Source organism: Misgurnus anguillicaudatus, chromosome 7, assembly GCF_027580225.2.
Source record: "Misgurnus anguillicaudatus chromosome 7, ASM2758022v2, whole genome shotgun sequence".
NCBI classification, from domain to species: Eukaryota; Metazoa; Chordata; class Actinopteri; order Cypriniformes; family Cobitidae; genus Misgurnus; species Misgurnus anguillicaudatus.
In genome coordinates, this window is record NC_073343.2 from 36,967,347 (window position 1) to 36,984,466 (window position 17,120).

The 17,120-nt window shown below is 37.3% G+C and overlaps 2 protein-coding genes and 1 long non-coding RNA gene across 4 annotated transcripts in view; 1 reads left to right on the forward strand and 2 right to left on the reverse strand.

The window, feature by feature from the left end:
* The first annotated feature begins 2,629 nt into the window (after positions 1-2,629).
* LOC141365198 (uncharacterized) lies at positions 2,630-4,303 on the forward strand. Its single transcript, XR_012370375.1, has 5 exons — positions 2,630-2,807; positions 3,014-3,059; positions 3,160-3,292; positions 3,628-3,651; positions 4,023-4,303. It is a non-coding gene; the product is annotated as an uncharacterized lncRNA (long non-coding RNA).
* Positions 4,304-6,481: 2,178 nt separating this feature from the next.
* LOC129418053 (zona pellucida sperm-binding protein 3) lies at positions 6,482-8,337 on the reverse strand. The gene is made up of 8 exons (XM_055172980.2): positions 7,751-8,337; positions 7,563-7,681; positions 7,382-7,485; positions 7,136-7,313; positions 6,945-7,062; positions 6,785-6,870; positions 6,643-6,719; positions 6,482-6,575 (listed from the first exon to the last, which is right to left on the reverse strand). Exons 1-8 carry the CDS (start codon positions 8,297-8,299, stop codon positions 6,517-6,519), a joined length of 1,290 nt encoding a protein of 429 aa, XP_055028955.2. The 5' UTR covers positions 8,300-8,337; the 3' UTR covers positions 6,482-6,516.
* A 2,008-nt stretch (positions 8,338-10,345) lies between these two features.
* Positions 10,346-17,120, reverse strand: part of ptpn21 (protein tyrosine phosphatase non-receptor type 21) — a 36,614-nt gene continuing 29,839 nt past the window's right edge. For both annotated transcript variants that reach the window (XM_073869866.1, XM_073869867.1), the window contains 2 exons: positions 14,703-14,863; positions 10,346-14,567 (listed from right to left, as the gene is read on the reverse strand). In XM_073869866.1, coding sequence (XP_073725967.1) covers positions 14,439-14,567; positions 14,703-14,863 — 290 coding nt within the window. In that variant the 3' untranslated portion in view covers positions 10,346-14,438. The remainder of the gene's footprint in view (positions 14,568-14,702; positions 14,864-17,120) is intronic.

Below are 17,120 nucleotides of genomic sequence, written 5' to 3' on the forward strand. Positions count from 1 at the left end.
TATGGCCCAGGCATGTTTTGGTTCGATTCACCTCTGGTTCCCCTTAAGCTGACTGCATGAGTTAGCATAATCAAATCATTTGATGTGTCATCTCTAATAGCTTTGTATTTTCACAAAACCAGGCATGCATAATAATCGATGAGTGTGGATTTACATGATCTTTTAATAAGTATTGCATGTATAATATAATGATAATTCCTTATTTTTTATAATCGTGGTCTGGTGAAGTGATGTTGCATTCATACACCCTTCTTTAGAAACCATGAGCGAGTTAGTCAACATTCAGAAATACACCCATAATGCTTTATATTTACACAGAACAAACAAATAACAACAATTCAATAAACACACCGTCAGTTTACAGTCACTTACCCGTAGATCCTTAATTCTTACTTTAGTTTTGAAATGATACACAGCAAATAAATATTTCCATTCACTCTCACGTATATTTAAGTTATTGTAGCAGCATGTTTTTTTATTGGTAACTTGTGGGTAACTATGGTAACCAGAATCTGTTTTACCTTACAGGCGGGCGGAGGCTGCTGTAGATTGTATCTATACTATAGACTACTGTTTTTATATTGCCTTGTTATTTAACAATATCAGCAATGATTCATCTCAATTATAGTGAAGACGAATCCCATCTCAAAAGACACTGCGGATTATTGCAACACCCATCTGACAAACTGCCAACCAACACCATTAAGTTTCTCTGTTTACATACCTCATACACAACATAACAACTTTTTCCTTCTGGTGTCTTCAATGTAAGGTAGCTTCCTGAATCTTTGCAAAGTTTTATGAGCTTCAACACTTAACTCTAAACGGGTCAGACTTGTAACACAGCTAGTCGATCATTCAAAACCCACTATTGTACTTCATTAAAACAGTAGCCTGAATGTTTCTTTTCACACAGCATACACTAATAAGAAGTTTTTGGCTTAAACTGTAAAACATTAAACAATTTTGTAAAATGTTTGTAATGTGTGATCAGTCAATAAAGATCTGACTATGAGCAGGTTAATGTAATGTTATTGCTGTAAATGATACTGTAAAATGTCATAACAGTAATCTACACAGTTTACTGCTCTTAACTGTAATTTCTACAGTTACTTACCACAAAATGCCCAGTAAAATACAATCATTGTCCTTTCCAGTTCATTACTGTTATATGCATTGGATTATGGGTATTAACCTTTAATTTACAGTGATTTACTGTATGTTTTGAATTTGCGGTAGACTGCTGTAAAACAACAGCAGTAGTGCTACTGTAGTTGAATAAAATAGTGTTATAAAAGCATATAAAATGGAAAAATAAAATATATCTATTTGTTATGCTTTTAACAGTGAAGCAAATTTCAAAATGTGAATTGTTTTTCAGCTGTGTAAATAATTTATTGAGAATTGTAGATAGAAACAAGAAAGGGGATAAATGCTTGACCGTCAGATTTGAATTTGACCTCAAGACTTCAAAACGCAAGTGACACCAAGATTTCGCTCCTCTGAGTGTCTGGAGAGTGACAGAAGAGGCTACTTGGGGAGTGTAGCGAGTAACTTCTATTAAATGACTCTGTGGCACTGTGATATGGACCTGTGACACAGATGACACGGGTTTGATTCCCCTTCAAGATAATATTTTTTAAACTAGGTTACAGTAAGAGTATTATACCATAAAATGGAACTGCTGTAAATGTATCATACTGTAAAAAACATGTACAGTTATGGTACTGTAATGGGGCAGTTACAGTAAGTTACCGCATATATACAATAAAAAGCCTAATAGTGTTGCATGCACGCACGCTATATGTACATGGTAAACCATTTTGCTTACCTTGTGAGATAAAATGACAATACTGTGAAATGAATGAATTATGTTTGGTGATCTTATTTCAATCGAAATGATTTATTGCATTTAAATGAAAGTTAAGTTCAGGTGAAAAACCAACTTTATGCTCTTTGCATATTGCACATACACTGTAAAAAGTGAACGTTAAACACTTAAAGTGAAAATGTTAAGTTGAAAAAGCTTCATTTTTTTAGGTGTTACCAACTGAGGTAGCCTATATATTTTTAAGCAGATCCAACTTTCACTCTTTACAGTGTGCAAAATACAAGTTTAATGATCTGTCAAACGCTTCATCTGCAGCAATGAAATCTATTCCACAATGTTTGGACTTAGCTGACACCTGAGATGATCTTTTCCTTGTAGGACTTTGGTGGATTTTCTGGTTTTGCAAACAAAGGACACCCCAGCCATAGTAACATTTCTTCTAACTGTCTGTTTCTGTTCTGTCTCTTACCTGCCAAAATATTTTGGGTGTTCCATGATTTTATCAAAGGTACAGTTTTCCACATGACTGAAAGGGGAATATATAGTCCATTAACATTTATAATCCTTTAGGCTACTGATCAGAGATATAAACCCTGTTTATAATTTTCAAAACAAATAATTCCATTGTTTTATATTTCACTACATGTTCATTACAGTGCACCAGCCAATAGTAATCTTAATACAATGTTAATGAAGTTATAAAGACTCGAGAGATAATTGTTTACATCTATTTGTACGTCTGTTGTAGCCTGCTGCTATTTTAATGTGTAAACACACAAACACACGCGCGCGCGCCCGCACACACACACACACGCGCGCACACAGACCTGACCTTACATGCACACCTGTTTATCCAGTGTAGGGTGTGGACGGGCAGGTATGTGTATGTATCACCTGAGGGAGGATCTAATATAGACCTATAAATACAGATATGAAAACAAATATTTCACATTGAGAAGCAAGACAAAGACACAAGGTAAGAATATTTTCCATCGCAAACATTTCTCAGTGCGCATGTGTCAAATAAATGATAAAAAGAACCTTTATAAATGACAAGGATTTCCTTTCGATGTGGTGCTTGATGTAAACACTAATAAAAATAAATACAATTGTATAAAATAAAAATGTTGAATGTATGTACGCATTTGCTAAAGTGCTCATGGGATTTTTTTCATTGCGCAGTTTTATTGCATCATCACATCTGATAATCTCAACATGAGTGACGAAAGTAAGTATGATATTTTATAGAAATAAACATTGAAGATATCTTTAACGCGTACATTATACCAATTAATTATATTATTTCCTTTCTTAATTTTTTTTCATAGAACCAAAGGTAAGATATTGTTATTTGCTTGCAAATATAAAAACTGCACATCAATGATTCATTCACAAAACTCATTGCTTCATTCTCTTGTATGTAAACAGTGTGATAAAGTTCATTCAAGCTCTGGATCAGAGGTGAGAAGAAGATTATCATCTTTATTTACTGCACACATATATCTGCATAAATGAAATGAAAATGGCTTAATGATATCATTTTTGTGCATGCATATATTTTTTTAATATTTTATAAATCATAACAAACAGAGATAGAGTCTTAAAAACAGATTTATAATGTAAAAGCTGGAAGTACCAAACAAATGTTTGAAGTACTTCACCCAATAATATCATTTCTTATTCAGAAAGTGCTGCTTTCTACACATTTCTATACAAAAATAAATAGTCTGATACTTATAGATTCACTTGAACTGTGACATTGTGTGCTAAACATATACTGTAATGTTTCCTCATAGGGCTCAGGAGATGAAACAGGAAAGGTAAAACCAATGCATATCTCTATTAGATTTACCTGTTCCAATGATGGCCATTAGGCTTCACTAAGCTCCGCCCACCCAGCTTACATCACAGACGCCCTACAGAAATGATGTTGAGATCATGTGCTCATGCAGTTGTAATAAGAGATTATTCTCAAATAAGAACAAATGTGGATGTCCTTGATGTGATATGTTTTGTGATATGGAAATAAGGGCTGATTTTGTAAAAGAGCACAATAATTAAATGCATATTTGGATAAAATGTACTTTAAAATGATTAAAAAGTAAAATCTTTGAAAAAGTTGAGATTGGTCAGCAACATTTAAGGTGGAGCTTTGCAGTCCATTACTCATTTTACTTTTTTTTATTGATAGAAAAAGGGAAAGGGAAAACATGGAAAGGGACATGAAAAGGGATGTGAAAAGGGAAAAGAGCACGGAAAAGGTCACGGTCATGGACATGGACAGGGTGAAGGTCAATGTCATGGTAAAAGTGAGCATAAAGGAAAGAAATAGGAGTCGTATGGTGCTAAACACGGAGGAATCCTGCACTGAACATCGCTGGATATCTAGTGCTCTGTTTTAAAAAATGAAAAGTTCTGTAAACAATTTCTGTTTTTGATTATGTTGAAAATAAACTTGCTTATGTGAATAAACTTGCTTTAGTCAAAATTATTGAATCCACACTGAAGTGTTCATATTAATAAAATGAATACAGACTTACAGTCCTCCAGTGAGTGTTAAAATTCTTTTATAGACAAAACCAGACAGATTTAAGATTGTATCTGGGGTGTTGTCTTTATAACACGCCCGAACAAAACCAATCAAATAAATCATGTGAAGACACGTATTGGTGACAGATCACAATGTGTGCAGCCAGACCGAGATGCTCGTGTACTCTATAGTTACAGCTCATCACTTCCTCACCCAACAAGACAGCTTTCAGTTAAAATAGATAAAATTCCGGTGGCTGTGGGCAGTGCTTTATCAGTGTGATGTCACATCAACAAGAAAATAAAAAAAGCAACTTGACATCAAATGTATCATAGATTAAGCTCAATTTGCACTAAAAACAGGCTTTTAAGGTCATTTCAGCTGCTGGGCACGTGCACAGGTTTTCAAGCACATCACATGACTCTGTACAATCACCATAGTAGACTGCGCTTAACCCTGATTTATCTTTGTTCTAAACCCTGCATTAACCCTGGGTTAAGGACCGTTTCACACTTGTAATTTAGAAGCGGGGTTATCCCTGAAATTAACAAGCTCTCATTCTCACGAATAAGGCTGCATCGTTATTTTTGTTCTATTATCAACACATATCCAACAATCGGTGAATGAATAATGAGGTAAAAAGGGTCCATTCACAGCATTTTCTTTGGTTGTGTGCATGAATTATTCCTTGCTATTTATTGTATGTGCAAAACAAAAGTATTTTTATATGAAAAAAATTTTTCACACCCTTCAGTAAAATAAGAATAACTTTTGAAGTCGACATGCTAAAGAGATCCTTCATTTTTGTGTGTTTACTGTCTGCTGCTGGTAACAAACAGAACTGTCTGCAGTCTGCTAGAGCACACAGAACCAGAGTTATACACTATCAAAGACAGTGTTTACAATCATATGAAAAACAAAATATTTGTTACAAACAGCAGCTTTTTATGTAACTTCAAAGGGTTTTCTGTAAAAAGATATTAAGATATTGCATTTATTCCACTGTATGTGGTTATGGGGACACTTCAAATGTTTTAAGGCAGAAATTGAATACAAAAAGGGCATTGCTCCTCCCTTCAGTTGGAGTAAAATTACTTTTGCATACATTGATGTATAGAGAAAAAAATCCTTTTCCTCTGCAAGCTGAAAACAAAAACTGTCTGCAGGTTTCGTTACACCCAGGTCCAAAGTTATACACTCTTAAACTTTCAACAGTGTTTTATGTATGTTCAAAGGCTTTCCTGTAAAATGATACCAAACTTTAACCTCTGCATGTGGGTATGGGAATTGAAATTGGGTAGGCCAAATCCAGGCCGAAATCCCCAAAATAGCCTCAGGGTGTAAGAAATTAAAAATATTGCAAAGCTTTTGTTATATTCAAATAAAGACTTTACAATCCAAGTCAGGATTCAAACAAATGCTCAGTTAATAGTTAGTATTTTACACATCTGTATCCCAAAGATCAGACATATGACTACAAACCACCTTTAATGAACAGAATCATGGCTGACAGAAAGACATGCAAGGAAAGGAAAACCAGACTGGATTCATGGACATGAGGACTGCCAGAACAGACACTTTTAGGACTGTTTGGGATTTCTTTTTGATGACGTAAGAGTGACTTGAGAAAATAAGCAGAGGCACATTTGTCCTTAATGACTCTTGGCTTCACTTGCATTTATTGCTTAAAACTGAGGTCTCAACTGTGCAAAGAGGTTTTTAGGAAACTTTCCAAGAGATCTTAAACTCCAGCCCCAAATTCCTAATGGAGATGGCTTGAGCTGGACAAGCACTATGAGATTATCCAGCAAATAACAAAGACAGTAAAATGACTGGCTAACTAGACCCAATATAGTCTGGCTATAAGTAACCCACCTCTACCATAAGCTTGAATTTGGTTATATGCCACTTTTTGGCAAAAAAGCCCTAATGAGATAAGATATCCCATCATGTAAGTAAAGTCAAGAGTTCAAGATGTTTGCTCTTATTGTTTAAGCTCATCTGTTCTTGGGCTATGGTTAGATGTCAATTAGACTTTTACTGCAGCCCAAATTTTGCCTTAAGCCAGAACTGCTTTCTGGGTAGAATCACAAACAAGGAAAATGAAACCAAAGACAGAATAGTGCTAACTTTTCAACTTTTATTGAGAACCAAACTATTGTTGTCCCTTAACCATGAGGGGACCAACAGATGCCTTGCCTTCCCACTGAACATCTAAAAAACAAACAAAATAAAGTCAGTCACATACATTTAAAAAGAAAACCATGATAATACGACCTACCTGCAGATGTTGTCTGAGGGCCACATGTAGCGTCACAGCAAGCACAAACCTGGTCATTACCATCAGCAGCAAACCACCTACAAAAACACCACATGAGATCCAAAACTCTCAGAGAACACAAGTCAGACTGACAGAAACTGACCTATTGCCAATGTAAGAACAAGACTTATGCTGGGCGTCGGTGGAAGCGACGGCAGCAGTGGCCCTCAGGAGACACGTGATGTAAATCTGGAAGAGGAAAAATAAGTCAAAGCAAATGTAATAATGTTGGGAGGGACCAAGAACATCACATCATTACGTACAGATGGACTGGTATGCTGCTGGAACATGAACGCCTCCAACTGAAACTGGATTGCATCGGTCCGAGTGCGAGGCAGAAAATGAGAACTGGACCCGGTGTTCTTAGCATCCACAAAACACCTAAAAAAAAAAAAAAAAGGGTTAAGCTACCCATCACAATACCCACAAAGACATCATACAAAAGGATTCATACCCATTATTCTCAATGAACGAGTATTGGGGAGAAACTCTGGGATCAGGCACTTGAGTGGCCACACATCCATCCACAAACACTCGCAGAGGAACGTGATTATAAACCTTCACAGAAGCTTCAATGTTAATGATGTCACCCAGGTAGTACTGTGCAGAAGGCCTCTGATACAACCAGTCATCTGAAAGAAAAACTAAGAGTTACAGCAAAGTTCACATATCTGAGGTTGTCTTGAGAAACCATACAGACCGGTCATGAGCTTCAGGGAGAAGAGCAGAACTTCCTCTCCAACCTCGGTTGTGTAGTAAGGGACCCATGCAGGATTCAAAACATTACTGCTCACGTTGTAATGTCTGCAGGTTATAAATAAAAGCACAAGTTTTAATCACACCCCTCAAACTCAGTCAAAGTGTACCCAAAAAAACGTTACCTTTGATAGTGACACTGAATGCCAACCGAAGCACCATCGGCTCTGTTGATTGACGTGCCAGCGAGAAGCTGAGGGGTGTACGTGAGCACAAACATGTAGACGAGCTCATCTTCAGTCATCTGAAACCAGTTTCAGTAGTTAATCGCCAGTTGAGAAACATCAAGCAAGCATTTGTTCACAATACTTACCATCAGTACGCTACCACAGTCCTGGAGCGCATATTCAAAGATGAGGATCTTTGAGTCAAAGTCCTGAGCAACTGGAGAACATCCACCCAAATGAAGACCTGATGGATCGATCAGGTGGCCGTTACTAAACAGATCTTGCTTCACCTCCACGAGTATCGAACCCTCTCCACACTGGATGGCAACGCTGTTGGGCGTCACAGGCTGTTTCTGCTGAAAGTCCACTGCCACGTTGGCCTGGATTTCTGGAACCACAGGATACCTCCAGTCCAGAGGCTCCACAACAGCCTGCAACACCTGCTTAGACTGAACACCAAGAGGGTCTTGTGCCAATTTTTTGGTGTTAGAGCTCAATGGACCAGGATACTGAAAAGATGTTTGTGAAGGGTTCCAAAGCCCCAGAGGCGATGGCACCGGCCCTCGGGATACAGATGAGAGAGGACCTGTCTTCGGTTGCATACTCCAGGGACTTCGACGCTGCCTCAAATTTCCCCAAGCATCACACAAACCAAGCACAACAAGGGTAACAATCACAACTTGATTAAGCTCCATAATTACAAACCTTCACAAGAAACCACAATAACACGATGGCTTTGTTTGGTCATTTATACAGCTGTGAATTAGGGTTTGGGTTGCTCCTCCCCTTTCTGATTATTCATTAACTTAATGTGCCACCAGACCTGTAGAGTTTAGGTGTTTAAATGACGTCTCATCATAAAGGGTCTGCAAACTTTTAGCTAGTGATAATCAATTGAACCAATTGCTTCGTAAATTGATTCAGTTTTTCGAATCGTTCGAAACACCATACACACTGGCGACACCTGCTCGTCAAAATAGTGTAAAAGCAGCAAGAGCTGTCCAAATATTTTACACTTTTTACAAAATAATACCAAGATTGTTCTAAAAATATGTTTTTAAGAAAAAATAATTATTTAATTTAATTAAGACATAATTAAAAATGTATTATGTGTTTTTAGTTTTATTTATGGGAAACAAATCATTAAAACGAACTCCTTTTTTTATTATGCACATTTTTGTAATTAAATCTGTCTATAAACAATAAGTAAACAAAATGGTAGTGTTATGAGTCAGAAGGATGAATGTTTAATAAACTTTTACAATAAAACTGACCCGAGTTCAAATACACTGGTCATTTGTGATCAACTCCCCCTAGTGGTGAATCGCTAAAATCACGTGACTTTGGCCAGTTTGAAACAAGCTCCGAACCAATGATTCAAAACAAAAGATTCGTAAATGTTTCGAAGCCTCATGAAGCGTGCTTCGAAATCGTCCATCACTACTTTTAGCGAACATTTCAATTTGTGATGACTATATGTAGGCTATTTGATGTTTTTATAAACACTTTTATTAAGAAGAATTACGAATGAAGTTTAATTAAACGCAATGTGTATGCTACAAACATGTAATGTGAAAAAAAAACAGGCCTCAAGTTTTTATTTTACTGCAGAGTTTAGTTCAAACCCTAAACAATCTCACCTTAAATTCAAGATTACTAGACAAGGTACAGGCAGGCGAAGTTGATCATTATTTGTATGATTTTTTTCTGCATGCTGCAATAATTGTCACGTTATATTTATATGTGTTACTGAAAAAACTTCATGTGGCAGGCGGATGACGTCATAGGACCGCGAGAGCGATTCGAAATTAGCTTTCTTCGGATGATTTCTCGCAGTGCTCTCGCGGTACTATGACGTCATGAAACAGTGTTACGGCGCGGCATGAAGTCGAACACATCTAAACTCTACAATTCACAGTCATAAATATTTAAGTACTGTTTAAAATACTCGCTAAGGTTCACTATGTCACGTCTAATACAAGTCATGTGAATAAAACAAGATCTGAAATAATAAGAAGCGTACAGCGTCCACTGGAGGAAGACTGAAGTAAACACAGTTTAAACTAAAACCTCTATATAAATCCTCTAACCTCGAATATGTTAGAAAGACGATCTGCTCTTCTGACACAGAGTTAATAGCTTTGATTCAAGTTTAAACATATCCAAAACCTTTTCAGAAATTCTTAGTATTCATATCATTTTAAATCCCTTTTATCCGATGAATAGAGTCATGGCGCCCTCTTGTGGTATGGGCACGTTTGGATATCAGAAAAATAACAATTCTGTCATATTTACTTTACTTTTAAACCTGTATAAGTGCACAAATAAAGATATTTTGAAAAAGGTAAAAACTAATCAGATCTGGGTCACCATTCACTTCCATAGAATTATTTTCTCCTACTGTGGAGGTTAATGGTGCCCCAGATCTGCTTGATTACAAACAGTCTTTAAAATATCTTTACACCCTTTAACTTGTATGTACACAGAATGGGTTCTAATCTAAGAACTGTCAAAAATAATAATCTTATGTTTTTATGACAGATATATCATGTTGTACTAGAGATGTGGGTAATGTAGTATGAAATAAAGGCCATGGAATCATTGTTTACCATAATATACCTTCAATATACTTCTTTGGAGAGGAAGTCTGTCAATGCATTCATTTTCAGCTTGCTTTCTACCAGCAAGTTTCTTCTAGTCATATATAATATGTAATAAACAGAAACGGAGCAATACCTGAATCATTTAAAATATTTATTTTCTGAATGAAAAATATAGCTGTTTACAAAGGGATATAATTTAGCTCTTCTGATACCGGCACATCAGCTGAGATCTCAAACCACACAACCAAACCTGATGAGATTTCATTTAACCTCAAACTTAACATGGTTAAAGTTAATAACACACTCATTATCAGCAGTATAAACAGTATTGTCTATTAATGTACATGTAACACTCTGGAAAGGGTTTGTAAAGTCCAGTCAGCTCATAAAATGTCTATAAATTTAATTATTTTTTTATTTCCAGTTCAAATAAAGACTAATGAATGCTATAACCTTACACATCACAACAGTTTCACCATTTCATTGTGCTTTTATTTTAAAACACTTCAAAGATTTTCAACTCAATGTAATGAAGGATAAATGCCAAGAGAAGCCATCGTCAATATAATAACTGTTAATATGTTTATAATTGTGCTTTTAAATGCTATTTATGTCTCTTTTCAAATTCCATTAAACTTCATGATATGCAGAAACCAGATGCACCGTATAGTGTGTTAAACAAAATGATTGTCCTTCACAAAAAGAAAACACTTCTATATTATAGCATTTAACCCAACAAGGACACACTGTAGGCACTATTCAGAACAAAAAATATGGTTTGTGGGTAAATTTCAGAAAGAAATACTTGGGTCATATCTCAAAACAGAAAATTCAAATAAGCATGTAAGAATCTGAAGTCTATGCATTATGTTATTAACCAGTGTGAAAATGTAACATTTCAGTCTTAAAGGGATAGTGCACCAAAAGTGAAAATTCTGTCATCATTCACTCGCCCTCATGTTATTCTCAACCTGTGTGAGTTTCTTTATTTTGATAAATGATGATAAGCACACAGTTGACAGCAACTATAGACTTCCATAGTAGGAAAAACAAATAATATGGAAGTCAATGGGTACCATCAACTGTGGCTTACGTTACTTATCAACATCATATAGGTTTAAAACAAAATAAGGGCGAGTGAATGATAGAATTTTCATTTTCGGGTGAACTATCCCTTTACAGTAATGAAAATCAAATCATCCTGCAACAAACAATGTTGGTACTGTCATGATGTATATTTGCAATTGTACTTCACAATTTAAATACATATTTATTTCACACTAAACACTTCTTAATCATGATTATCAGGTGAAATATGACCCAGATATTTTAGGATCGAAGTAATAGAAGAAACACTATTCATATTCTGGCTCCAAACAAATTTATATTACATTTTAAAGGGGACATTTTTACGATGTCAAATAAATCTTTGGTGTCCCCAGAGTACATGTGTGATGTTTTAGTTCAAAATACCCCACAGATCATTTATTATGACATGTTAAAATTGCCACGTTGTAGATGTGAACATGTGGCGTATTTGGGTGTGTCCTTTAAATGCAAATGAGCTGATAATAATGCAAACACTGATCGCCATAATGGTGGTTTGTTGAAATTGAAACTCAATTGTGCTGTCAATTATTTTATCTCTCTCTTTCACTTTCTTTCTCTCTGCACTTAATGGCAGTGTCTGGTTTGATAGTGCAGATTAAGGGGCGGTATTATAAAAAGATCCCCATCTGACATCACACGGGGAGTCAAATTTTAATTAGCTATTTTTTACATGCTTGCAGCAAATGGTTTACCAAAACTAAGTTACTGGGTTGATCTGTCTCACATTTTCTAGATTGATAGAAGCACTGACGACCCAATTATAGCACTTAAACAAGGAAAAGTCAGATTTTCATGCTATGTCCTCTTTAAACCAATATTATATGTGTTACATTATGTCCCGTCACATCTGCTGATGGAATGTAGCTTATGTTTGCATCACTTAAGTGTCATTAAAAATGATAAGACCTAATTGTCATTTTAAATACATTTACATACGAGCATTTAAACTTTAACTATGGCACTACTTAATCCTTCAAAAAATTAATTCTTTTTGTTCCTCTTACAAACAGGATTTATGTAATTTCACAGTGTTTTAAGACTTTAAGTAAAAACATGATAGGATGAATATTCTTTGGTAAACTATCTTCATGTTTAATGTGGTGAGCTCAACAATAAACCGGCCGTAGTCGCGTGCGTGACGCTCTTTGGTGTGTTGGGTTCGAGAAAGCTGGTGGAAGCTGCAGATATACAAAAACATCCCTAATGCAAAAAGAAAGCCTTTCTGATTATATGAGTTTCACATACAATTTGAATACATAATATAGTAAATGATTTAAAGGTTGTGTCTGCTATCACAAGTAAACTGTCCCGTCTTTGGCTTGAGACTCAGTAAACCATACCGAATCATACAATCAGAGTAAAATCTCACAAGCTTCAACACGCCATATAACACTGCATGTGATACTTCATTTCAGGAAACCGTCACACTCCTGGTACACGGGTATCAAGATTCACTAAAAAAGTAAATCTCACGAAATCTGCTATGAACTCGTCTGGGTCACATTTCACCCCACAATTAAAACACAGAAAAAAAATTATATTTTGCTTAAAAACCTTGAAAACGGTAAACATTTTGTGCATTGTGACTTTTCATGACAATTTAACTTCATAATATAATATAAAATAATATAATATAACTCTAAGCCATAATGTTATTAAACTTTAAAGGACTTATACGTCATTATTTGATGTATTGCATTAAATTAAGATTAATTATAAAAAAAATCAAATTACAGAATCATTGGAAAAATTGAGAATTACATAAACAAACAATTAATTTGTTTTTTATAAAAGTGAATAATTGTCATGAAAATATCCCAATGTCAAAAACAGGAGGTTGCACACCGGGCAACAAGCGCATCGCCATGTATCCAAAAATAAAACACATTATTTACAATAAATGTACACGCACTGGTGTCATCTGACGGTGACTGTCCGCTGTTGCTCTAGACACCCTACCGCTCGAATAATAGTTTAACGTTAAATAACATCATATTTTTCCAAAGCGTTAGAGATTAACATAGGTTGCTAACGCATAGTTTTAGGGGTGTAGCGATTAATCGCGATGCACACTAATAATGCTTGTCTGATATCGATTCTGAATGACAAAGGCGATAATATGCACAGCTCTTTGATGTACTACAGAAGTACTTTTCAATCTAAAATCACTAGCTGCGCTTCCATTACCCTTCAAATTGCGCAAATTTACACTGCGAATTAAAAATACAGCCAATAGAAATTTTCGTCGCAATGTCAATTTACGCAATTTAAAGGGCAATGGAAGCGCAGCTACTGTGAGTCGCTTATAACATCAAACATAATCATTATAAATATTCTTTATTATCATGAAAATACCTGAAAAGGTTTGATGAACAGAAATATAAATATGCGTATAACCATTTCCTGAAAATGGGCGTGTAAATGGTACTTCTTCTGCGGGCGCATATTAAGTTTCTGCACGAGAGCGCCCTCTGGCTTTTGGATGTAGCGGCATTTCACCGTAATTCATTGAGAAGCACAGCAAGCAAACCGCACGATTTATGGTTACACCCCTACACATTTTGCATTTGGAAGTCAACTCTGTGTGATTAAGCTCGCGCTATTGTACGTGCACGTCCGGTGTGCGATAACTACGAGTTGTCCTTCACGCAGCGCTTCTTGCCCGGTGGTGTGTGACCTCATTAATGCTACTAAACCAGGGTTTATGCTACATTTTGTATGTTGTATTCGTGAGATTCACCTTAAACTTCCCACCTGTAACCTTCACAACCGCTACACCTTCATGTAAAAATGATTTGATATTTTGAGTAACCCAGTAAAGAGGAAAAAACGTCGTATGATGTAACAGTTGCAGCAGTTTGCTATATACAGCTAAATAAAAAGTGCCGAGCCCACACGTGTAATCGAGTGAAGCCCACGGTAAAATCCTTGTATAATACTGGTAATAGTGAGCGAGTCCACTGCGTGTGCGCAGAATCCTTCATACTTGCCCCGGCTCAAGTCCAGGCCCTTCACTAATACTGTGAGCGAGCGAAGCAAAGGACGCTGCCGGTCTGAACATCCCACAATCCCATTTACAACAGCGGGATGAGAGACAGAGATCACGGTGCCATCGCTGAACTCAGATCAGTCTGGAGTTTTTCAGGAACTGAATGAGGACTTTGTAAATAAAGGTGTACTGCGAAAGCGTCTGTACCATCATCATACGCTGATGACGTAGCAGGTTCAGAACTGTTGGGACGTCCAGCATCTGTCAGGAGACAAAAACAATCATTGAGACATCAGATTACTGCGGTGGTCAAAAGCACCAGAGACCGGCCATACTCTCTCTCTCTCATAAGAATGTGTGCTTCCACTTTACTCTGGTAACACAGGACATATGTACCTCATTATGTTCCAGACATGCTATCATGATCTCAGACAGAATGACCACACCAGTGCGTCCCACCCCAGCGCTGCAGTGCACCAGAACCGGCAGATTTGTGTTCTTTGGATCGCTGGAGCTGTTTGTGTGTCGTCTCACTGACTGGATCTCCTCCAGATACGCTAGCACACAGAAATAAAAAACATTTAACACAACCACACACACAATGAAGATCAGAAGTATACACTTAAAAGACTTGGAAGTCAATAACTTCAAAAATTATTTTTCTTCACTGTTTTGATCCATCTGTGCAGTCCCCCATACTGGAGGTCTTTACGGGTCCACTTAAAGCGCTTTTCCATCACATGGTACCCCACGGTTTGGTTTGGTGCCATATCAGGTCACCTCACTTTGGCTTGGTTAGCTTTTCCATCGAGTTTAGTAACACTTCGCAGTGGGAGGGATTCTAGGCGTGTCGTTATATTTGCGCTGCCTGCTGTGACATCATACAAGTGAGAGCGTCCTTGTACATTCCCATACATTCATTCATTTATCAATCCGCCACAAAATTAAAATTGGCCATCACAAATAGATGTTTGCACATCGCGCTTATCACTACCGACAGTTTTTGTGCCATCAGTCAATGCGCTTCGCTAAGCCTTATTCAAGTTGCATTTTAGCATATATGCGGACGTGCGCATCGCGAATGTGCCACAAGTCTGGAAAAAAACTGTTATGGTGTTCCTTGTTCTCAACCTGTGGATGTTTTTCATCACTGAAAGGGAGTTTGGGAATTTATAGCAGAGCACAGATGACAACAGGCTTGCTCGAGACAGCGCAAGCTAGCAGGTAAAGCTAATCTACATGATAGTGATGACGCTGTAGTGACGATTCTCTCAGACCAATCAGTGATCTACAGTGTTTTCGTGTCACATTTTGGTATCAGCTCGGGGCGCTAGGAACCCCGACCGAGGTGGTACTAAAAAAAAGTATCGAGTACTACCTAGTACGTACTGTATCCAGTGGAAAAGCTCACAAAAGTAAGCTGACCCAAACCGACCCAAACCAAACCGTGGGGTACTATGCAATGGAAAAGCGTCATTAGATACCAAAACACGAGGTCCTACCCCAGCGGGTTCAGGTGTAATGCTGCCTTTACACCAACAGCGGTAGAGGCGTGAAGCGATTTCAATGTTAAGTCAATGTGAAGACACGTTGACGCGCGTCAGGAGGTCCCGCGGCGCGGAAGAGGCATTTGGCGCGGAAGACCCATTTCCGCCTCATTCACACGTGAAGCTTGCGCAAAAGGCGAGGATTGAGCGCTGTGCGCGGTACGCGCGAATGGTGCTTTTTGTGCATTTTGCGGTTCACGCGAATTTGCGGCTGACGCCCGAGTTGAACAATTTGAACTTTGGCGGATTTTCACGCCGCGTTAACCAATCAGGAGCCTGCCTGCTTGCTGCTGTGGTGGCAGCCCCGCCCAGAGTCACTCATTCAACCAACGCTTGCTTGATATTGTCCATAAGCAGTCACCCGGAGCTATACGACACAAGTTCTTATTTCTATAGAGACAGGAATAAAAAGGACCTCGCTTCGAAGAGTGTCAGTGATGACATTGGGCAACCTGGTAAGTTGTAATACACATTTCACTTTTGAGTCACATGACATTTATTGACCCAAGCCGTTTATTTTCCCCCTATAGTAAGGTTACCAAATACAAGCTGGATCAGATAACAAATTAAAATAAATGGAGCAGCGAAACAAATTGGTTGCAACGGCACCCGTCTGCGTGCAGGGCTGCAGACTGTACACACATCAGTGCCGTTTACATTCGGGTCCAGTCGGGTTAAAACAAATTGCCACTGTGTCGGACTCTGGTCTAATTTTCTCAGGTTTGTCTTGGGTCAAGTCTTCAAAAAAAAAAAAAAAAGATTTATGCACGTCGGATTCGGATAAAAAGTGATTCGTCATTTCTAGGGCTGTCACAATGATTAAATAATCGTCTCATCGCAATTGTTTGACCTCATCGCGATGATTTCCGATCACCGCAATGATTGCACATCTCTCTAAAAAACACAAGGGGGAGCTGCAGCGCCTGTATAAACGATACAGTATCAGATTACTTTTAAATATGTGTTATAATATTTACTGCCAGATAAACCTTGCAAAAGATTTAATTTAAATAATCAAAACAATGTGTGAAAATAATTTCATGAACAAACAAAAAAATGTATAAGAATTAATATGTCAAAGCAACAACAAAAAAAAGTCAATAAATCATCATAACCGTCAAAGCCCTAAAACAGGCAATTAATCGTAATAATCATCACAATTTCTTAGACAATTAAACGTCAGCCAAATTTCATAATCGTGATAGCTCTAGTCATTTCGGGTCGGGTACATTTCTTTGTACATGAAAACACCTCTACCCCATACAAC

Coding starts and splice junctions, on each gene's coding strand:
- LOC129418053 (XM_055172980.2), bottom strand. CDS start 8,299: ATGGAGCTTAATCAAGTTGTGATTGTTACCCTTGTTGTGCTTGGTTTG. Junction 6,871..6,944: donor AGCAGCATACCAGTCCATCT/GTACGTAATGAT, acceptor TTCCTCTTCCAG/ATTTACATCACGTGTCTCCT. Junction 6,720..6,784: donor TGTTCTTACATTGGCAATAG/GTCAGTTTCTGT, acceptor GTGTTTTTGTAG/GTGGTTTGCTGCTGATGGTA.